The sequence below is a fragment of the Neofelis nebulosa genome, chromosome 10 (genome assembly GCF_028018385.1).
Source record: "Neofelis nebulosa isolate mNeoNeb1 chromosome 10, mNeoNeb1.pri, whole genome shotgun sequence".
Lineage (NCBI taxonomy): Eukaryota > Metazoa > Chordata > Mammalia > Carnivora > Felidae > Neofelis > Neofelis nebulosa.
Window position 1 is genome coordinate 59,782,427 of NC_080791.1, and position 23,650 is coordinate 59,806,076.

At 39.9% G+C, this 23,650-nt stretch overlaps 1 protein-coding gene and 1 non-coding gene across 5 annotated transcripts in view; one reads left to right on the forward strand and one right to left on the reverse strand.

Annotated features, from left to right (window-relative positions):
* Positions 1-23,650, reverse strand: part of RNF121 (ring finger protein 121) — an 83,407-nt gene that overhangs the window by 49,587 nt on the left and 10,170 nt on the right. For all 4 annotated transcript variants that reach the window (XM_058687928.1, XM_058687926.1, XM_058687925.1 and 1 more), the window contains exon 2: positions 2,158-2,195. In XM_058687928.1, coding sequence (XP_058543911.1) covers positions 2,158-2,189 — 32 coding nt within the window. In that variant the 5' untranslated portion in view covers positions 2,190-2,195. The remainder of the gene's footprint in view (positions 1-2,157; positions 2,196-23,650) is intronic.
* Positions 14,088-14,192, forward strand: LOC131488933 (U6 spliceosomal RNA). The gene has a single exon (XR_009250316.1). It is a non-coding gene; the product is annotated as a U6 spliceosomal RNA (small nuclear RNA).

Consider the following 23,650-nt stretch of genomic DNA (forward strand, 5'->3'; position numbering starts at 1 on the left):
GCCAATATAGGCAAAGAGCTTCCTCTAAGAATGCAAAAGAGTCAATCCTACCATTCTGGGTCAGAGTCAGCCAACAGAGAGAAAAAAGGAAGGAGTTAGAAAACTAAATATAAATACAGCCTGTAGTCAGGAGCTTTTATGCAAATTCTCCATGCATGGGGATAATAGGGAGAGAGGGATAGGACAACATAAATGGTATCTTCATAGAGTTCCCAGGAGCAATGAGAGACTATGCAAGAAGAACCCAATGGGATGAATTACATAAGAGATAAATGATAAAGCAAAGAGTTAATTGTACAATCTAGATGGTGGGTGTAAAGGTGTTTACTGTGTAATTCTTTCAATTTTTCTGAGATTTTTCATAATAAAATGTTAGGGAAGAAACATGGTAGGGGAGTGGGCAGCCAAATGTCAGCAGCCAGCCACAGCACCTAAGGGTTTATCCTAGGTGGGAGAATCTGACAAAAAGAAAATATGGAGTGTAAGTCAGAAAAACTTAGGTTCAGACATCCATGTGGCCTTGGCCAAGAAAATTCACATCTCTACATCACAATTTCTTCATTTGTCAAAAGGAGTCCATATCTTTGCTGCTTCCCTCATAGGGTTGTTGTGAGGATAAGCTAACCTAAAAGGGCAAAGGGCATTTTAAAAACCTAAAGACTGTGGGGAGTTATAAAGATAACAAGACATAAATTTCTTATTTGCAGACAGTATATGACTGAATGGATGTACACAACAAAAAATCAAAGAAATATCTAGAAAATACCGGAGAAGATCTAGTTCAGGTTCCCACCCAATGCAAACATTATCTTTATAATATTTGTTTGAATACTTCCACTGGCTGAGAACATCTGCCTCTTAAAGTAGTTAGGGAACTATGTGTCTGGCACATTGTAGGTGTTCACATGTGTTATGAAGAAATAAAATTCCAATGCTTTAAGGGCAGAAGTTCACTATACCACAATTATTAAAGCTGTCTCTGATAACGAGACAAAATATCTATCTATAGCTTCAATCCGTTGGACCTAATCATATACTCTGGAACAACAAAGGATATTTTCACTCTTCTTACCCAGCGCTGCTCTTTCAAAGATTTGTCATGATCTTATTTAAAAACAAAAACAAAAACTATCCTCTTCCTACTATCACTTTTCTGTGCCCTTTTAGGCTAACAGTTCTTTTCAACACTATTCATATAATGTGAAAACCATTAAACCTGGTTGCCTTCTTCTAGACATTATCTAGCTAAAGATCTTCTTAATATACAGTGTTTACAACAAAATCAATGTGGACTCAGTGAAGCAGAGCACGGTGGAACTATCACCACCCTAAAGCAGATAATATATTTTTAGAAACATCTTCCAAATTTTGGAATGTTTTGATAGCTGAGGTACAAAACTAGTACATATTAAGCTTACAGTCACCTAAAATCTTGCTGGGTTTGTCATATAAGTTGATATCTTTGCAATTCTCCATTTTTATAATCTAAATGAAGGGGGGGTTTGCACTATTAATAAAGTCTACATGGTTGATTTCAGCTCATTGGTCAGCTACCTTGTGAAGTTTGTGGGGTAAGCACTCTGAAAGTTCTTTACTGATGAGTAATCATGACAATATTTGTTGACTCACTCTGGTTACAAAACATGTTAGTAGCAGAGTTGAGATCAGAAGACACATCTCTCATTTTTCAGCCAGAGCTCTCTGCTCTGTTCATGGATAATGATATTAATGATGATAATCAACACTTACTGGAAGCTTACCACATGCCAGGAATTGTTCTAAGATTTTCACATATATTAATCCCCACAAATACTCTATGCGGTATAGGTACTGTCGTAATCTTCATTGTGCAAACTGGTAAAATTAAGGTAGTAAGAAACTAAGTAACTTGCCGAAGACCGCACAGCTAGGAAATGGCAGAACTAGTAGTGTTCAAACCCAAATAAATGGTTTGGTGCAATTACCTATTTACTCCCCAGGACTGAAGGAGCTACTCAGGAGTAACCCAAGTACTGGGAAAGATCCCAAATGACCTGTCTTACTGGTCAAGAATCACTGCCTCCCCACAGCCAAGTTAGCAAAAGGGAAGATATACAACTCTATTAGTAGGATTAATTTATAGTTTCCAGCCTAGGGGGCCCACACTGTCACACTTACCTCCATTGCTCCTCTGGGGAGAGGTCCGACATATCAACCTGTAGAAAGACACCACAAGAAAAATCCATTACTGTCTGAGAACTATCCCTGCCCAACATAAGGTGCTCATACATTCATCATTATCTTCAAGGAATTACAAGAAGCTTTCAAGTGTCGTAATCTGTATGGAACCTTCCCCAATACTCTATTTCCCACTGATCTCTCCCTTCTCTAACCACTTACTTTATCTCATGTCTATGACTGACAGTATATTGTATGTATATGCAAGGCAATGAGGATAGGAGAGTAACTCTAACCCCTAAGATGTTCACAGCCTTGTCAGGAAGTCACACATATATACAGAAAATTTCTTTATTATATGCTGAGGACTAGTTAGAGAAGAATAAAGAAATGGCTTCTGATCCAATCTGGGGTGTTATAGATTGGAGAGAGTTCCCAGAGGAGATGTGAAATATCATCCAGATGAAAAAATAAGAGAAATAAATGTTCCAGGCAAAGGGACTAACATAAACATGAAGGAATAAAGTTGCATACAACTTTATTTATTTATTTGTATAGCATACAAATAAATGAGTATGGCTAGAGCAAAAAGTATGAATCAGAATTAGTGGGAGATGAAGCTAAATAAAATATTTTGTCATATAATGCTGTTTGAGTCTAAATGGCTTTATGGCATCAGGCAAAACATTAGACTAGGGTGAACTAAGCTTCAGTCTGCTCTGCTATTAACTAGTAGTATGGCCTTCCAACTTCAAAGTTCTGGTTCTATTTGTTAGTCTTGTCCTTTTAGAACAGGGTTTCTCAACCTTGACATTAGGGATATTTGAGACTGGTTCATTTTTTTGGTGGGGTGGGGAGTTCTCTGTACACTGTAGGATGTTTTAGCAGCATCCCTGGCCTCACCCTCTAGATGCCAATAGCATCTCCACAGAAGCAACTATGTCTACAGACATTGTAAAATGTCCCCTGTGGAAAGAAAACTGCCTCCAGTTGAAAACCACTGCCCAAAAATAAACTCTTTTGAGTTCAGGACTCAGAAAGCAGTCTTCTGCTTCCTTGCAGCCACACAAAAGCATACCCAAGTGTCAGTACATAAGTCAAAAACATTACTTTCATACATTCTTTTACTGACCTGAACTGAAAATGTTTCTTGATGTCAAGAGGAGAGACAATTCTCAAATGTATCAATCAACAAATATTCTTTTAGTACCTATGATGTTCAAGGCCCAATTTCCCACTGTTCCTATGATAATTTCAGAAAAGTACTTTACATGGAATGTTTGATTTAAAATGGGCAGAACTCTCCTACTGAGTCAAATCAGCACATATTTACCAGGCATCCTTTTATATGTGTGTATTGTGTACTCCCATCACTCTTTAGGGAGGGCTTTCTGATTTCTACATGTCCCAGCTAAGTTAAAACAAAACAAAACAAAAACAACAACAACATCTCAAGGCTTCACCCAGCCAATCAGGATAATGAAGTCAACCACCTCCTCTCTTTTCCTAATTCACACAATGCCTCACAGAATATATTCAGGTGTCCTGACTCAGGCCTTCATCTCCCCCGGAAAAAAAGAGGCCCCAGAGTATCCCAGAAGGACAAGTGGATATAAGAAATGGAAATGCCCAGGGTGCCTGGGTGGCTCAGTCGGTTAAGTGTCTGACTTTGGCTCAGGTCATGATCTCGGTTCATGAGTTCGAGTCCCACATCGGGCTCTGTGCTGACAGCTCAGAGCCTGGAGCCTATTTCGGATTCTGTGTTTCCCTCTCTCTCTGCTCCTGTCCGGCTCACACTCTGTCTCTGTCTCTCAAAAAGTGAATAAACATTTAAAAAATTAAAAAAAAAAAAAAAAAAGAGAAGAAATGGAAATGCCCATTTGGGCAGTACCTGAGCAGACAATTAAGGGCCATATTTCTAAAGAAACAATCCATATGGTTTCACACTACGTATCAAAGCTCTTTTTCCAACTTGAACCTGCATCTTGCCAAACCAGTCTGATTCATTGTCCCAAAACACATGGGTCTCATTCCTGTCTCTAGCCTTTGCATATCCTTCCTTTTGATTGCCATGTCTCCCTCTCTTTTTTCCCATCCAAGTCCAACTTGTCCTTTGAGGAACCAGCTGCAATTTCACCTTCTCTGGAGAAGCCTTCCCTGATCCTCTAGCTTAGTGAATGTGGCCCTCTGGTTTTCTCAAGCATGGATTTTCCTCCTTCTCACTCAAAGTGTAGTACAAAGGCTAGTGTCAACTTTATCTGGGTGCTTGTTAGAAATGCAGAATCTCAGGCATCACTCCAGACCCACTGAATCAGAATTTAAAAAAAAAAAAAAAAAGTTTATTATAAGCATGAGTGCATGAGCATGGGGAGGGGCAAAGAGAGTAGAGAGAGAGAAAACCCAAAGCAGGCTCTGTGCTGTCAGTGCAGAGCCTGACACAGGGCTTGATCCCACAAACCATGAGATCATGACCTGAGCCGAATGAAGAGTTGGATGCTTAACTGACTGAGCCACCCAGGCACCCCCAGAATCCTCCTTTTAATAAGATCTCCAGATGATCTGTATGCACATTAAATTTTAGAAGCACTGTTCCATGCCATTCATTCATAGTCTTATGTTATCTTAGACATGATTGCCAAGTGATCTGCTTCTTAAGGCAGGACCAGCATTAAGGTCGGGGTAAGCAAGGGACCTAGGGCTCAAAATTTAAGGAGGCACTCACTGTTAGGTACTAATCCTCCACTTGCATGACCTTGAAAGTGAGTGTCTCCTTAAAGTTTGCACCCTAAGTGCCTTGTTTGCTTCACTCTATTCCTAGCCTGCCTTTGTGTAACTTGCTCCCATCCCAGAAACCTGGAAGATCCCACAGCACCAAGGAGAATACACAGCTTTGTGTCTTTCAAGGAGAACAGAACAGAGCTGAGCATATATTACGCACTCAGTGAGTACTGAAGGAATTGAACACAATTCTCTACAATATGATAAGTATGCTGACAAACCAGCACCTTACCTGGAGATGCTTAAATGGGAGTATAAACAAACACTTGAAAAGTACTTAATAAGCATCTGGGAAAGAAGTATTCATTTGACACCAGGAAGCACCCAGAAAATCATGTTTAAAAAACTCTATGTCAAAACAAAACAAGACAAAACCAAGACAACATAACTACATGTTCAAAGAAGCCAGACAAGTCTATTGAAGGAAAAACTAAGGAAGATCCAAAGAACTAGGCCAGACACAGGGGTGCCTCTCCATGAGATAGTGGTCAAGCATGCTACTGTCCATATAGTCTATACTGTCTCTCCATCTGGAAAATAAAGAATAAGACTTCTGATTTCATTGTGGGGCTGTGAACGTAAGAACATTCCAGGTCACCATGCGATTTCATTGCCTTTCCTCCTGGGAGAGTGGAAGTACTTTATAAAGTAACAGGAGAGGCTGGGGAACCAAATGCTGGTGAAGCACAGAACAGTAATGCTTTCAGAGCCTCAGAGAAAACAGCTCAGAAAGGCAAACACTAAGGCTGAGATTGGACTTGGACTTACAGGACCATTTAGCACTTCATGGAGTACTGTGAATCCTAAGAGTAAAGATATGATTTGGCTTTAATATTTGCCTCCTGAACCAAGCGATTATTTACATTAGATACAAACCGGTCTTCAAGTGCAAGTGGAAAGACAAGGAAAGCTCTAAACTACAACTATAATTAACCTGTACCATCTGGAAATACAGCTTTATTTGCTCCCTCATTAATGAGTTTATTCATCTGGGTCCAAGAAGTAAGACAGTCTTGATTGTGCCCTGTCCAGAGCTCAGGTTAGCTAACTAGGGAGGCTCTCTAGGCATGGTTACTGATTGATGGGCTCACATCCAACTCCCAAGACCCACATACAGAATGTTTTCTTGCCAACCAATCACCCCTCTCCTAGAAGCTCACAAGGCACCTATAGTTATGCCAATCTACCTAAGTCCAGATTTGAAAGAATAAACCAAAATGTCAGGCAGAGGGCAAGAGAAAATTTCATAAAAATAGAAAATGCTCAGGTGTGTAAAAGACTCAGGGACCCACCCATGTAACCCCACAAATAGGCCTCCTGTCCCACCCCCTCAAGTATCAGATCCCCTCTGGTCTCTGAGTCTTTACACAGGCTGGTTACTTTGTCCATTAATGCCCTCTGTTCCACCAAACCAATTCTGCCTTGGTACAAAATGCTGGCCAAATCCTCCTGGCTCCAGGAAGGCTCTTTAGACTGACCCCATTCAATGAAGAAGCAAATATCCTCTACTGCCTTGCTAAGCATGGGGCATAGTCCAGCAGCATCAGCACCGTGAGAGCTTATTAAGAAACAGAATCTCAAGACTCCATCCCAGACCTCCTGAATCAGAATCTACACTTAATAAGATAGCCAGATAATTCATACGCCCATTAAAGCATTGCTACTGCTGCTATTGCATCCCAGCACTCACATTCCACAATGCGTCCAAAGACATATACTTCTATGTACCTGATTATTTTAATAACAGCTTTTCTGAGATCTAATTCACATACCATAAATTCATCCACAGTCCTTTTCTGTATATTCACAGAGTTGTGCCACCATCACCACTGTGTAAGTTTGAAACATTTTACCACCATAAGAAACCACATACCAGTTAGCAGTCACTCTCCATCCTCCCCCAGCCCAAGAAGACACTCATTTACTTTCTGTCTCTATCTATAGATTGCCTATTCTAGACATTTCATAAAAATGGGATCATACAGTATGTGGTCTTTTGAGATTGGCTTCTTTCACTTAGCATGTTTTCAATGTTCATCAGGTTGTAGCATGTATTGCAGTTAATTCCTTTTTATTGCCAAATAACACTGCACTGTATGGATATACTACATTATATCTATCCACTCAACAGTTAATGGACATTTGGGTTGTTTATACTTTCTGGCTATTAAAAATAATGCTGTTACGAACATTCATTTACAAGCTTTTGTGTAGACATGTTTTCATTTCTCTTGAGGATATATACCTAGGAGTGAAACTGTTAGGTCATATGGTAACTCTATGCTTAACCTTTTGAAGAACTGCCAAACTGTTTTCCACAGCAGCTGCACCATTTTACATTCCCACCAGCACTGCGTGAACGTTCCAATTTCTCCACATCCTCAACAATACTTGTTATTCTCTTTTTTATAAACGCATCCAAGTGGGTGGGAAATGGTTTCGCTATGTGATTTCAATTTTGCATTTCCCTAATGGATAATGACGCTGAGCATTTTTTCATATGTTTATTGGCCATTTATATATCTTAACTTTGGAGAAAAGTTTATTCAGACTTTTGTCCATTTTTTAAAAATAGACTTTTTTGGAGGATTTTTAGGCTTACAGCAAAACTGAACAAAAAATACAGCGTTTGCCATATATCCCCTCCACCCAAACACACATAGCCTCCCCCATTATCAACATCCCCCACCAGAGTAGTACATTTGTCCCAACTGATGAATCTACACTGACACATCATTTCACCCAAAGTTCAGTTTACCTTAACATATAACCTATAAGGACGTGTACACAACATTCAAGTATCGTACAGAGTAGTTTCACTGTCCTAAAAATTCTGTGTTCTGCTTATTTATCATTCCATCCTCCCCTAATCCCTAGCAAATACGTATCTTTTTACTGTCTCTATAGTTTTGCCTTTTCTAGAGTGACATATAGTTAAAATCATATGTAGCCTTTTTACATTGGCTTCTTTCACTTAGTAATATGCATTTAAGACTCCTCTGTTTTTTCATGGTTTGATTGCTCATTTCTTCTTAATGAATAATATTCCATTGTCTGGATGTACCACAGTTTATTTATCCACTCACCTACTGAAGGATATCTTGGTTACTTCCAACATTTGGCAACTACGAATAAAGCTGCTATAAACAACTGTGTGGACATAATAGTGTGTTTAATTTTGTTCTTCTCCTTTAATACTGTATTGGCTATTCTGGGTCTTTTGCCTCTCCATATAAAGTTTAGAATCAGTTTGTCAATATCCACAAGGTAACTTGCTGGGATTCTGACAGGCATTGCACTAAATCTGTAAATCAAGCTGGGAAGAACTGACATCTTGACAACATTGAATCTTCCTATACCTAAACGCGGAATATCACTCCATTTAAATAGTTCTTCTTTAATATTTTGATCAGAGCTTCATAGTTTTTCTCGTATAGATCCTATAAACATTTTGCTAGATTTATACTAGTATTTATGCTAGGATGTCATTTTCATGGAGCTAAAGTAAATGGTATTGCTTGTTTTTAATTTTAACGTTTATTTATTTCTGAGAGACAGAGAGAGACAGAGCATGAGACGGGGAGGAGCAGAGAGAGAGGGAGACACCGAATCTGAAGAAGGCTCCAGGCTCTGAGCCATCAGCACAGAGCCCGACATGGGCCTCGAACTCACTAACCTGTGAGATCATGACCTGAGCTGAAGTTGACCTCCCAACTAACTGAGCCACTCAGACGCGCCGGTATTGTTTTTAATTTCAAATTCCACTTGTTCATTGGTGATATAGATATATATATATCTATATACATATATATATGTATATATATATATATATACATATAGGAAAGCAATTGGCTCTTTTTATATTAACCTTGCTGGATTTATATCATCCTGAAACCTTGCTATAATAGTTCCAGATTTTTTGTTGACATTTTTGGATTTTCTACATAGACAGTTATGTCATCTGTGAATAAAGGTGGTTTTATTTCTTCCCTCCAAATCTGTATACATTTTACTCCCTTGTCTTACTGTATTAGCTAGGCCTTCCATACAGTATGATGTTGAAAAGCATGGTGAGAGGAGACACCATTTACGTTGCTCTTAACCTTACTGGGAAAGCTTCAAGTTTCTCACCATCAAGTATGATGTTAGCTGCAAATTTTTTTGTAGATATTCTTTATCAATTTGATTAAGTTACTCTCTATTTTTAGTTTTCTGAGAATTTTTATCTTTTTTTTTGGTAGATGCAGATTTTTTTTTTAATTTTTTAAAATTTACATCCAAATTAGTTAGCATATACCGCAACAATGATTTCAGGAGTAGATTCCTTAGTGCCCCTTAACCATTTAGACCATCTCCCACTCCCACAACCACTCCAGTAACTCTCAGTTTGTTCTCCATATTTATGAGTCTCTTCTGTTTTGTCCCCCTCCCTGTTTTTATATTATCTTTGTTTCCCTTCCCTTACGTTCACCTGTTGATTTTTGTCTTTCTCTGCCTAATTTCACTTAGCATAATACCCTCCAGTTCCATCCACGTAGTTGCAAATGGCAAGATTTCATTCTTTTGGATTGCCGAGTAATACTCCATTGTATATATATACCACATCTTCTTTATCCATTCAGCCATCGATGGACATTTGGGCTCTTTCCACACTTTGGCTCTTGTTGATAGTGCTGCTATAAACATGGGGGTGCATGTGTCCCTTCAAAACAGCACACCTGTATCCCTTGGATAAATATCTAGTAGTGCAATTGCTGAGTCACAGGGTAGTTCTATTTTTAGTTTTTTTGAGGAACCTCCATCCTGTTTCCCAGAGTGGCTGCACCAGCTTGCATTGCCACCAACAATGCAAAAGAGATCCTCTTTCTCCACATCCTCGCCAACATCTGTTGCTGCCTGAGTTGTTAATGTTAGTCATTCTGACAGGTGTGAGGTGGTATCTCATTGTGGTTTTGATTTGTATTTCCCTGATGATGAGTGATGTTGAGCATTTTTTCATGTGTCGGTTGGCCATCTGGATGTCTTCCTTGAAGAAGTGTCTATTCATGCCTTTCACCCATTTCTTCACTGGATTGTTTTTTGGGTGTTGAGTTTGATAAGTTCTTTATATATTTTGGATACTAACCCTTTATCTGATATGTCATTTGCAAATATCTTCTCCCATTCTGTCGGTTGCCTTTTAGTTTTGCTGATTGTTTCCTTTGCTGTGCAGAAGCTTTTTATTTTGATGAGGTCCCAGTAGTTCATTTTTGCTTTTGTTTCCCTTGCCTCTAGAGACGTGTTGAGTAAGAAGTTGCTGCAGGCAAGATACTGCTTTCTCCTTGAGGATTTTGATGGCTTCCTGTCTTACATTGAGGTCTTTCATCCATTTTGAGTTTATTTTTGTGTATGGTGTAAGAAAGTGGTCCAGGTTCATTCTTCTGAATGTCGCTGTCCAGTTTTCCCAGCACTACTTGCTGAAGAGACTGTCTTTATTCCACTGGATATTCTTTCCTGCTTTGTCAAAGATTAGCTGGCCATACGTTTGTGGGTCCATTTCTGGGTTCTCTATTCTCTTCCATTGATCTGTCTGTTCTTGTGCCACTGAGAATTTTTATCTTAAATGGGTATGGGATTTTGTCAAGAGCTTTTTCTGTATCTATTCATATATTTATGTAATTTTTCTTCTTTAGCCTATCAATGTGATGGGTTACATTAAATGATTCTCAAACGCTGAATCAACTTGCACACGTGGGATAAATCCCAGTCATGGTGTATGATTCTTTTTATACACTGTCAGATTTGTTAATATTTTATTGATGGTTTTTTTTTATTTTTTTTTAACGTTTATTTATTTTTGAGACAGAGAGAGACAGAGCATGAACGGGGGAGGGTCAGAGAGAGGGAGACACAGAATCTGAAACAGGCTCCAGGCTCTGAGCTGTCAACACAGAGCCTGACGCGGGGCTCGAACTCATGGACCGCAAGATCGTGACCTGAGCCGAAGTCGGCCACTCAACCGACTGAGCCACCCAGGCGCCCCTATTGATGGTTTTTAAATTGATGTTTGTAAGAGACATTGGTCTGTACTTTCTTGAATTGTCCCCTCATTCATTTATAATACTAGTAACTTGTGTCCTCTTTTTATCATAGTTAGCCTGGTTACAGACCTACCAGTTGTATCAATTTTTTCAAAGAACCAGATTTTGATTTTGTTGACCTTCTCTACTGATTTCCTATTTTCAATTCATTGATTTCTACCTTGTTTTTCATTATTTCTTTTCTCCTGCTTACTTTGGTTTTAGTTAACACTTTTTTCTAGGTTCCAAAGATGAATCCATAGGTGATTGATTCTAGATCTTTCTTTCCTCTAAACATGCTTTTACTGCATCCCACAAATTTTGGTAAGTTGAGTTTCCGTTTTCATTTAGTTCAAATATACTTAAATTTTTCCTGAGATTTCTTCTTCGATCCATGTGTTATTTAGAAGTGTGCTGTGTAGGGGCGCCTGGGTGGCTCAGTCGGTTGAGCGGCCGACTTCAGCTCAGGTCATGATCTTGCGGTCCTTGGGTTTGAGCCCCGCGTTGGGCTCTGTGCTGACAGTTCGGAGCCTGGAGCCTGTTTCGGATTCTGTGTCTCCCTCTCTCTGACCCTCCCCCGTTCATGCTCTGTCTCTCTCTGTCTCAAAAATAAACATTTTAAAAAAAAATTTAAAAAAAAGAAGTGTGTTGTGTAATCTTCAAGTATTTGTGGATTTTTTTTTTAATGTTTATTTTTTGAGAGAGAGAAAGCACAAGAGAGGGAGGGGTAGAGAGAGGGAGGGAAACGCAGAATCTGAAGCAGGTACCAGGCTCCAAGCTGTCAGCACAGAGACTGATGCAGGGCTCGAACTCATAAACTGTGAGATCATGACCTGAGCTGAAGTCAGATGGTTAACTGAGCCAGCCAGGCACCCCAAGTATTTGTGGATTTTCTTTCTCCTCTTGAATTCTAGCTGAATTCCACTGTGCTCTGACAATGTGTTCCTATTCTTTTAAATTTGTTGTGTTTTATAGAAACTTTGTGGTCTACCATGGTGAATGTTTCATGAAAACTTGAGAAGGTCAATCTATTCTGCTGTTGTTAAATGAAGCAGTCTACAGATGTCCATTATATCCAGTTGATTGATAGTGTTAACTGAATTTAGCTATGTACTTACAGACTTTCTGATGGCTGAATCTGTCCATTTCTGACAGAGGAATGCTAAGCCCTATAACTATAATCTGGATTTGTCTACTTCCGGTTGCAGTTCTATCAGCTTTCACTTCACATGTTTTGACACGCTGCTGTTAGGTATATACACATTGAGGACTGTTACGTCTTCTTGGAGGATGGACTTTTATTACTACATAACGCCCCTCTTGATCCCCAATAACTTTCCTTGCTCTGAGGTCTGCTCTGTCTGAAATTAATATAGCTAGTCTTACCTTCTTTTGATTAGTATTAGTATGCTATATCTCTCTTTATTCATTTAATTTTATATGTATCCTTTTACTTAAAAAGGGGCTTCTTGTAGGCAATATATAGCAGATCTTTTTTTTCATCCACTATGACAATCTTTCAGTTGGTGCATTTTTTTAAAGCTTATTTGAGAGAGAGTGCGCACATGTGAGCAGGAGAGGGGCAGAGAGAGAGGGAGAGAGAACCCCAAGCAGGCTCCATGACATCAGCACAGAACCCGACTCAGGGCTCGAACCCATGAACCTTGAGATCATGACCTGAGCTAAAATCAAGAGTCAGACATGTAACCAACTGAGCCACCCAGGCACCCCAGAAGTATGTGTGTGTGTGTGTGTGTGTGTGTGTGCGCGCGCGCACGCGTATGCGTGTTCATATACACATATATATTTAAGTTTATTTATTTTGAGAGAAACAGTATGGGAGGAGCAGAGAGAGAGAATTCCAAGCAGGGTCCACACTGTCAGCATAGAGCCCGATGCGAAGCCTGAACTCACGAACCATGATACCATGACCTGAGCTGAAACCAAGAATTGGATGCTCAACCAACTAAGCTATCCAGGCACCCCTGAATTATTTATATTTTTATTGTTGGGCCGTAAAAGTTCTTTATATATTTTCTGGATACTTATCTGATGTATGACTTATAAGTCAGATAAGTCTCTTATCTGATATATGACTTCCAAATATTGTCTCCCATTCTGTGGTGTGCCTTTTTACTTTCTTGATAGCATCCTTTGCAACACAAAAGTTTCTCACTTTGGTAAGTCCAACTTATTTACTTTTTCTTTAACTGCTTATGCTTTTGGTAGCATATCTAAGAAGATTTCATGATTTGGTCATGATTTATGACTATGTTTTCTTCTAAAATTTTTATAGTTTTATTTATATTTAGGTCACTGGTCCACTTTGAGTTAATTTTTTTATATGGTATGAGATAGGAGTCAACTTCATTCTTTTACATGTGGCTAGCTAACTGTCTCAGCACCATTTGTTGAAAGGACAATTCATTCCCAATGTGCACCTAATTCTTCACACTGGCTCTTAATTCTATAAGATGGTGCAACACCCTTGTTTTCCACATCATTTTCTCAAGTGTCCCCACAGCTCTATAAACTTTGCTGACAGAACCTCAGAAAAGTCCAAAAGATACCTGAAGAACTGTATATAATACCATAAATAAATAAGTAAAAAAAATAAGCAAACAAATAAGGCCTCAAAGCTATCTGTGAGATCTGAGACATTTATTCATTTATTCAATTCTCATTTGAGGTACTCCTGTTCTAAATGTGCAGGTCCAGGGCTAGGCATGGGGATGTACAGATGAACCAGACTTTTTTCTTGCCGTTGAGAAGACAGATTAAAAAATAAAATAATTAGGCTGTTTTAAAAGTATGAATTTACTTAGCCCAGGAAGCACAATTGTTTCCACTCTACAGAAGGCACAGATAAGATATAAAGGAGAGTAATGACTCACTGAATATCACAGTTGCCAAGAGTGATGGGGAAAGGGTCACAGAGCTTATGGGAGAAATCAGAGACAGAGCTTAGGGCCCCAAATGACCAAATCAATGACTAGTCACAAAGTCCTCCTACGGTCACATTATGATTGTCATGGGCCCCAAGTACTTCTGCCTTTGTGGGCTCCTTCCTCCATTAAAAAAAAATATTTAAAAATGCTCACTTCAGCAGCACATATACTGAAACTGGAATACAGAGAAGAGTAGCATGGCCCCTGCACAAGAAAAACATATTTTATGACTGCATTACTATAAAGATGTATAATCCAAGCTGGACTGTATTCATTTTTTTCTTATTATTAAAGGAAATTAAGACATTTTTGTGGGTCCCTGGGCATTGTCCCTAATGGATAAGTCAGTTGTGGGTCCTGCTGTAACCCCATAGCTATGGACCAAGTGTTTTCTCCCCAGCTGCCAAGTCTTTGCTCTACTGCTTGTAAGATTTTCTCCTCTATTGAGCCTATCTGATCAATCAGCCTGAGTTTGAAGTTCACACTAAATCTTACACACTGCCTAAATCCACAACAAAAGGTAACCTCACTCCACTTGTATGAGCACTATAAAGTCACTGAAAAATCACTTGACAATAATGTGTATTCTGTGTTCAAAAAAGGTTCAGATACATTCATGAATGATCATACCCCAAAAAAGAAAGACATGTCATTGACCTGCAAACACCAAAGTCATGGGAAGCACATAGCTGGCATCTTGAAAGTAGCCAATAAATGTTTATTCATTCATTCAATCAAAAGACAAGCATAAAACAAAGTCTATTCCTTTATAAAACTTACCTTCTAATAAGAAGACAGATAAATCTACGTGGCAATGAGAAAGAATGAAATATGGCCTTTTGTAGCAACGTGGATGGAACTGGAGAGTGTGATGCTAAGTGAAATAAGCCATACAGAGAAAGACAGATACCATATGGTTTCACTCTTATGTGGATCCTGAGAAACTCAACAGAAACCCATGGGGGAGGGGAGGGAAAAAAAAAAAAAAAAAAAGAGGTTAGAGTGGGAGAGAGCCAAAGCATAAGAGACTGTTAAAAACTGAGAACAAACTAAGGGTTGATGGGGGGGGGGGGGGGGAGGGAGGGGAGGGTGGGTGATGGGTATTGAGGAGGGCACCTTTTGGGATGAGCACTGGGTGTTGTATGGAAACCAATTTGACAATAAATTTCATATATTAAAAAAAAAAGACAGATAATAAACACATATAAGCATATACACACACACACATATATATACATAATGTACATATATGTGAATATATATATATATATATATACACACACATACACATATAAAATACATTCTGGTAGTGTTATGAAGGAAAATAAAGCAGGAAAAGAGAAGAAAGTGAAAAAGGAGACTGTTTTGTTGACTACATTGTAGATATTCGCTTCCCCCAAAAGGTTTCCAACAACAAGAGAACATGCTGGGTGAGACAGCCGTTATACTTAGCCCATGTGGTAGGTCTTATTTCCTTGGGTTTTATCTCATTCCCACTTTTCACCCCAAGAAATGGCTTTAGGGCAACAACTACCTTTCTCAGTGAAGAGAAAAACATTTGTAGGTCCTACTAATCCACCACAGGTGGATATGTCACCACAGGTGCTATATGTCAATGAATAGGAGACTTCCTCAGTGACTCAATTTCCCCATATATACAATGAGGGGGTTGGCTTAGGTGATTTTTGAGGTCCTTTAAAGCTAAAATGCTGTAATAATTCTACCAAATCTAACTCCAAAGCTTCAGAGTCAGCTCTAATATTTTGACTTTCCAAACTGCCACAGTTTCCTTTAGTTACCGTACAACTAAAAACAAAATGCCTTCAGTGTGGTGAGCTGTAATTTAACAGGATGCTACCAAATTACATCAATGAAACTTTAACAAATGATTACCACAGGCATGCATCAGGAATATCCATCACCAGGAGATGGCTTCTTGTCCTGGCTTCAAGTACCTGCTAACTGTAAAGGGCCCTAACCTCTGGAACCCTATCCACCAGGACAAACTTGGTATTTCAGAGGTCTCAGTTGATCCTTCCAAGTTAGAGATGGATTAACCATGCAGCTAAAGACTTCATTCTTTCGCAAAAATTAGAGACGGATAAGCCCAACCTTTGCCCTTGAGGTATTCAGTCGGGGGGGGGGGGGGCGCGGGGGGGGAACAGGACACAACAGACTATTAAACATAACATAGTATGATAAGGACAACCACTGACATTTAAACAAAGTGCTACTTAAGTGCAGAGAAAAGAGATATTAGCTAGCTCCTGAACCTGATATGAATACAACATACCAGGAGGGCTGCCTCTTCTATCTTGTAGGGACAGATGCTCTGGTCTGCTGGGTGATTAGGACAAGTGAAATACCAAGGTTCACACAGGCTCTCCATATTTGTAGCTCTCCATTCTCCTCTCATTCACAATCTTCTTTTTTTTTTTTTTTTCCAATATATGAAGTTTATTGTCAAATTGGTTTCCATACAACACCCAGTGCTCATCCCAAAAGGTGCCCTCCTCAATACCCATCACCCACCCTACCCTCCCTCCCACCCCCCATCAACCCTCAGTTTGTTCTCAGTTTTTAACAGTCTCTTATGCTTTGGCTCTCTCCCACTCTAACCTCTTTTTTTTTTTTTCCTTCCCCTCCCCCATGGGTTTCTGTTAAGTTTCTCAGGATCCACATAAGAGTGAAAACATATGGTATCTGTCTTTCTCTGCCTGACTTATTTCACTTAGCAGAACACTCTCCAGTTCCATCCACGTTGCTACGAAAGGCCATATTTCATTCTTTCTCATTGCCACGTAGTACTCCATTGTGTATATAAACCACAATTTCTTTATCCATTCATTAGTTGATGGACATTTAGGCTCTTTCCATAATTTGGCTATTGTTGAGAGTGCTGCTATAAACATTGGGGTACAAGTGCCCCTATGCATCAGTACTCCTGTATCCCTTGGGTAAATTCCTAGCAGCACTATTGCTGGGTCATAGGGTAGGTCTATTTTTAATTTTCTGAGGAACCTCCACACTGCTTTCCAGAGTGGCTGCACCAATTTGCATTCCCACCAACAGTGCAAGAGGGTTCCCGTTTCTCCACATCCTCTCCAGCATCTATAGTCTCCTGATTTGTTCATTTTGGCCACTCTGACTGGCGTCATTCACAGTCTTCTTAAACTCCATAGCCTTGTCAAGAATTCAAGGCCAATAAATCAAAATGCAACTACCTCACTTTTAAAACAGACCTCATAAATCAGCTGGGAATCATGCAGACATTGGATCTACTTAGGCAAACTGTAAGGCCTGATATAGACAGCACACTTTGAGCAAGAAAGTGGAAGTAGGTGTTGGTTGTAACAACTGCTATGGCTGCTATCTGCTCATCACCCCCACCCCTCCTACCATCACCAGAAAGTATATCTTGCAGGCCAGCTGAGTTGGGAAGCTTTTTCAGTGAAACTTTTCAAATATATATAAGAGTAGAAGGATAGTTTAATGACCTCTTTCTCATTCAACAATTACCAAACTTGGGGGCACCTATCATTCTTTGGTTCTTAAATTCCTTTCCCATCAAACTCATACTTCTCAGACTAGCCTCCTCCCTCTCTCACTCTTTCCTACGTGCATTCCAGCCTCCTACATACTCTAAACCTTTCTACCCATTCTTTTAAAACCCAATCCATATGCCACCTCTTCCAGAAACCCTTCCAGAGCAGAACTATCCTTCCTACAAACTCCTTAAAGCCTTTACTTGCTAGCCACATCTACCCACCTATGGAATCTCCCTTGAATTTTTCATTGCCACACCTCCTAAAGTTCAGACTTTATCCCTTGCTCTTTCCTAGGATATTGTAGTGACCTCCAAGATCATCTCCCTGACTCTAATCTTGCCAGAACAGATTCATAACATAAGAGCAGCCACAATGATCTTTATTAGACACACAACTGAGTATATCAGCCCCCTACTTAAACAGACCTTAATGACTTTCTATTGTCTTTGGATTAAAGCCCAAACTCCTTTGTATGACATATAAGGTACTTCATAATCTGGTCCAGCCAGCTATTTATCTCACCAGTCTCCCCCAAATGGTTTACACTCCAGCCACAATCCAGGAATGAACCACCTACCATTCTAACATGCTCTTCCCTTGTATACCTTGGTGCTTTGGCCAGTGCCATCTTCTCTCCTTAGAATTCTTTCCTCATCTTCACTGTCCATCTCTATTCACTCTCAAAGATGCAGTTCAAGTATTACCTCCTTCAAAAGATATTCTACAACTTTATACATTCACACTGCATTCGACAACTGTTAGGTGAGCATATGTTGAACTCTAGACTGGAAATACAATAATAAATAACAGCTCTCACTCTCAAGATACTTCAGAGTCTAATAGATTTCCTCAGGTGAAGTGTTCCTCTTCTGCAGAAATTTGCAATTTGTACATTATCTCCAAGGTCACATTTATTACTTTTTATACTTGTTTCTGAGTCTGTTTCCATAACTAAACTCTAATCATCTTCAGGTCAAGGATCTTTTCTTTTTTTTAAAAGCTTTGTTGAGGAACAGCATCCATTTTAGGTGGACAATTGAATGACTGTTCGTATATTTACAGGGTTGTGCAACCATCTTTTTTAATCTATTTTTTAATTTTAACTTTAGTTTTATTTTGAGAGAGAGACAGAGAGCAAATGGGGGGAGGGGCTAAGAGAGAGGGAGAGAGAGAATCCCAATACGCTGCACTGTGTCAGCACAGAGCCTGATGTGGGGCTTGAACCTACGAACTGTGAGATCAAAACCTGATCTGAAACCAAGAGTCAGACACTTTAACCAACTGAGCCACCCAGTAACCCCCATGCAACCATCTTGTTTTAAATCATTTCTATCACTTTAAAAACAAACCTCATTTTCATCTCATCTGCAACACCCCCAGACCTAATCAACCACTAATCTACTTTATTTCTCTATAGATTTGCCTCTTTTGGACCTTTCATATAAATGAAGTCATACAAAATGCAGTTCTGACTGGCTTCTTTCAGACACCATAATGTTTTAAGGATCAACCATGTTCTAGCATGTATCAGTAGCTCACTCCTTTTTCTTGCCAAGTAATATTCCACCATATGGATATACATTTTATTTATCCATTCAGCAATTGAGGGACATTTCGGTTGTTTCTACTTTTGGGCTATTATGAAAATATTGCTAAGAACATTTGTGTACAAGCTTTTGTGTGGACACATGTTTTTATTTCTAAAGTATATATCTTAGGAGAGGAATTGCTGGGTCATATGGTACTTCTATGCTTAACCTTTTGAGGAACCATGAAACTGTTTTCCACAGCTGTTGCACCCCTTTACACTTCTACCAGCAGTGCATGAAGGTGCCAGTACCTCCACCTCCTTGACAACACTTGTTATTATGTCTTTTTTTATTATAGTATCATGGTGAGTATGAAGTGGTATCTCATTGTGTTTTTAAAAAAAAATTTTTTTAATGTTTATTTATTATTGAGAGACAGAGAGAGACAGAGCATGAGCATGGGAGGGGCAGACAGACAGGGAGACACAGAATCTGAAGCAGGCTCCAGGCTCCAAGCTGTCAGCACAGAGTCTGATGCAGGGCTCAAACTCACAAACCGCGAGATCATGGCCTGAGCTGAAGTCGGACGCTCAACTGACTGAGCCATCCAGGTGCCCCTCATTGTGGTTTTGATTTGCATTTCTCTGATGACTAATGATATTTAACTTCTTTTCAGGCACTTATTGGCCATTTGTATACTTTCTTTGGAGAAAAGTCAATTCAGATCATTTGTCCATTTTTTATTGGGTTATTTATCTCTCTCTTGTTGAGCTGTGAGAAGTCTTTATATATCCCGAATGTAAGTTCTTCATCAGATATACTATTTGCAAATATTTTCTCCTATTTAGCAATCTTACTGGGTGTGAGCATCACTTGAATCTTACTTTCCTTTGTTTCAAAGAACTAGCCTGTAATCTGGTACAATGTATGTGTTCAATAAATGTTAGATGGATGTTACATAATGTTAACAGCTTTGATGACAAAGATAATGCCTTACTCGTTCAGCATCCCCCTCTTACTTCACACCTAGCACTAGACACAAACAAAGCACATGCTTTGGAAATAAACAGAGACTGAGTAACAGTCTCGAACAAACAGTGGGGATGATGTCAAATAAAATAGCCAAACAGAATTTTTCCCATTTCTTCTCCCCCACCTAAGACTTCTCCTTTGGTCCTTCCTATTTCAATACATATACCATCAACCATGGCGTTGCCAATTACTTAAAGCAAAACAAATCCCAAAACCTGGAAGTCAAGCTTATTTTCCTTCCCTTCTATCTGATATCCAATCCACCAGCAACTCCTGTAGACTCTACTTCAAAACACATTCTAAATTCATCCACTTCTCCCCATCATCTATGCTACCGCACCCCCAACACTATCAGGTCTCACCTGAACTACTGCAAATCTCCTAACAGCTCTTCTTGAATGCCGCTTACAATGCATTCTCCTTAAAGCAGCCAGAAAGATTGTTTTAAAAATGCAAACCAGGGGCGCCTAGGTGGCTCAGTCGGTTGAGCGACCGACTTCGGCTCAGGTCATGATCTCACGGTTTGTGAGTTCGAGCCCCACGTCGGGCTCTGTGCTGCCAGCTCAGAGTCTGGAGCCTGCTTCTGATTCTGTGTCTTCCTCTCTCTCTGACCCTCCCCCACTCATGCTATGTCTCTCTCTGCCTCAGAAATAAACATTAAAAAAAAAAAAATTAAAAAAAAAAAATGCAAACTAGCTCACCTCACTCCTATCTTTCAAACCATCCAAAATCTTTTCATTGTACTCTCAGGAAAATTCAACATGTTTAGCAGCATCGATGAGGCCTTACAGATCTGACTGTGCCAAACTCCCTGACCTGACTGGTATTATTTTTTCCTTGCTCACTATGATTCACACACACTGGCTTTCTCTTTGGTCCCAAGACATGCCTAACTCATTCCCACGGATTTATACTTCTCCCTCCACTTGACACATGTCTGCCTCCAAATCTTCCAATTGCCAGATCTTCTTCACTCAGGTGTTGGTTCAAATATCACCTCATAGGCTGTTCATAACCTTTCCTAGTTGTTCTCTATCACATCACCCTACACTCCTCAGAGCACTTGTCACCATTTGGAGTTATCCTGTTTGCTACTTGTTACCTGCATGCCCCCATTAGAAAGTAAACTTCACAAGAGCAAGGACCTTCGTTGTCTTGTTCATTGCTGAGTTACTGGGACCTAGGAAAATGCATGACATATTGAAGGTACAAGTACTGAGGAAGGAAAGATTGAATTAACAATCCAGATTACATATTTAATAAATGCTTCATGAATGCGTGAGTGAATGAATCAGGGGAAGGAATGAAAAGCACACAAAAATAAGTGGAAGCACTGTTACTTGATATTTTTATAGCTGCTCACTTTTCTCCACCTTCACTGCCTTTGCTTCTGCTCAGATCCTCAGTATCTCTTAGCTACCAAAGTACTCCCAACTAATTTCTTCTTTCCCCAACTGGATCCCTCCAAAATAGCTTCTACACTTCTATCAGACTTGATCACTCTGAGACATAGATCTGAACATGTTTTAAACCCAAGCTTCTTAGCATATTGTTAAAAAGGTCTCTCCAACCTTACTGGTCATTGTTATCCCCTTACATTTAGCCTGTACTCAGTTTTACAGAAATTCTTTTTTTTTTTTTTCAACTTTTTTTTTTTTAATTTACTTTTGGGACAGAGAGAGACAGAGCATGAACGGGGGAGGGGCAGAGAGAGAGGGAGACACAGAATCAGAAACAGGCTCCAGGCTCCGAGCCATCAGCCCAGAGCCTGACGCGGGGCTCAAACTCACAGACCGCGAGATCGTGACCTGGCTGAAGTCGGACGCTTAACCGACTGCGCCACCCAGGCGCCCCTTACAGAAATTCTTAAAGTTCCCAGGATCTGCCTCCAAACCTTTGAAGATCTTTTCACTTTGCTGGACCACTCTTCCCTACCTCATAGACTATCTATTGAACTCAAATTTAATCCTTAAGAGCAAACGCAAGCTTCTTCTCTGTTAAGTCTTTAATGATTCCCCCAAGCAGAGTTAATCACTCCTTCCTTTGTGTCACTACGGTATATAACACACAACTTACACTATACCACAATTATTTGTTTCCATGTCTGCCAGGCGTTCATCTTTGTGTCCCCCTTGCATAGTGTTTGGCATATATAAGCACTCAATAACTGATGACTGAGTTAAAACATACCTTAACTCCTCAGCCTGGCATTCAAAATCAACCTTGTATGGGCCCCAACTTATATTTCTAGATTTAGCACTTTGTCCTCACCTACTTGATGATCTCCACAAATACATCCTTCTTTTTCACATTTTCTTGGGGCCTTTATTCCTGATGCTCTCTAGTGAAATTTAGAACATCCATTAAGGTCCAGGTCAGAAGGCTCCTTCTCAAAGAAGACTTCCTTAACCCTATCAATGAGAAGGGATTTGGGGCGCCTGGGTGGCGCAGTCGGTTAAGCGTCCGACTTCAGCCAGGTCACGATCTCGCGGTCTGTGAGTTCGAGCCCCGCGTCGGGCTCTGGGCTGATGGCTCGGAGCCTGGAGCCTGTTTCCGATTCTGTGTCTCCCTCTCTCTCTGCCCCTCCCCCGTTCGTGCTCTGTCTCTGTCTGTCCCAAAAATAAATAAAAAACGTTGAAAAAAAAATTTAAAAAAAAAAAAAAAAAATGAGAAGGGATTTACTTCCCCAATAGTATTTTGTTTTTTCTACTGATAAGGTAATTAGGACCTTTTTTTTTAAGTATATATATTTAGTTTTGAGAGAGAGAGAGAGAGAGAGAGAGAGAGCGAGCACGCGAACACAAGTGAGGGAGGGAGACACAGAATCCGAAGCAGGCTCCAGGCTCTGAGCTGTCAGCGCAGACCCCAACGCAGGGCTTAAACCCACAAACCATGAGATCATGACTGAAGCCAAAGTCAGACACTTAACTGACTGAGCTACCCGGGTGCCCCACTGGACCTTTTATTTTATAATTATAGCCACTGCATTTCCAACTGGACTACATGTCCCATTTTCTAACAGAACTATAAGCTCCTTGAAACATGATTTAGCATATTCTCTCTCGACCCAAGTGCCTAACATAGCCCCTTGCACAAAAAGCAATCATCAACAAATATTTTATTAGTGAAGAATAATATGCTTAAGGATTAGAGATTTCATGCTTCCATTCCTTCACATGGTAAACTTTTACCCCTCAAGAATCAGCCCAATGATGGGGCATGTGGACGGCTCATCGGTTGAGGGTTCAGTTCTTGATTTTGGCTCAGGTCATGATCTCAAGGTTCAAGAGTTTGAGCCCCTTGTTGGGCTCTGTGATGGGGGTTCAGAGCCTGCTTGGGACTCTCTCTCTCTCTCTCTCTCTCTCTCTCTCTGTTTGCCCCATCCCTGGTTCTGGCTCTCTCTCTCAAAACAAATAAACTCATAAAAAAAAAAAACAAAAAAAAAAAAACAATCCAATATCCTATCCTCTCTGAAGTCTTCCCTAACACTCCCAAATACAATTATGCACTCCATCCATGTACCTGTGGTACCTTGTGCATAACTCTACTCATAATACTTTATGTCATTATCACTTCCTCTTCCTACTAGACTGTGACCT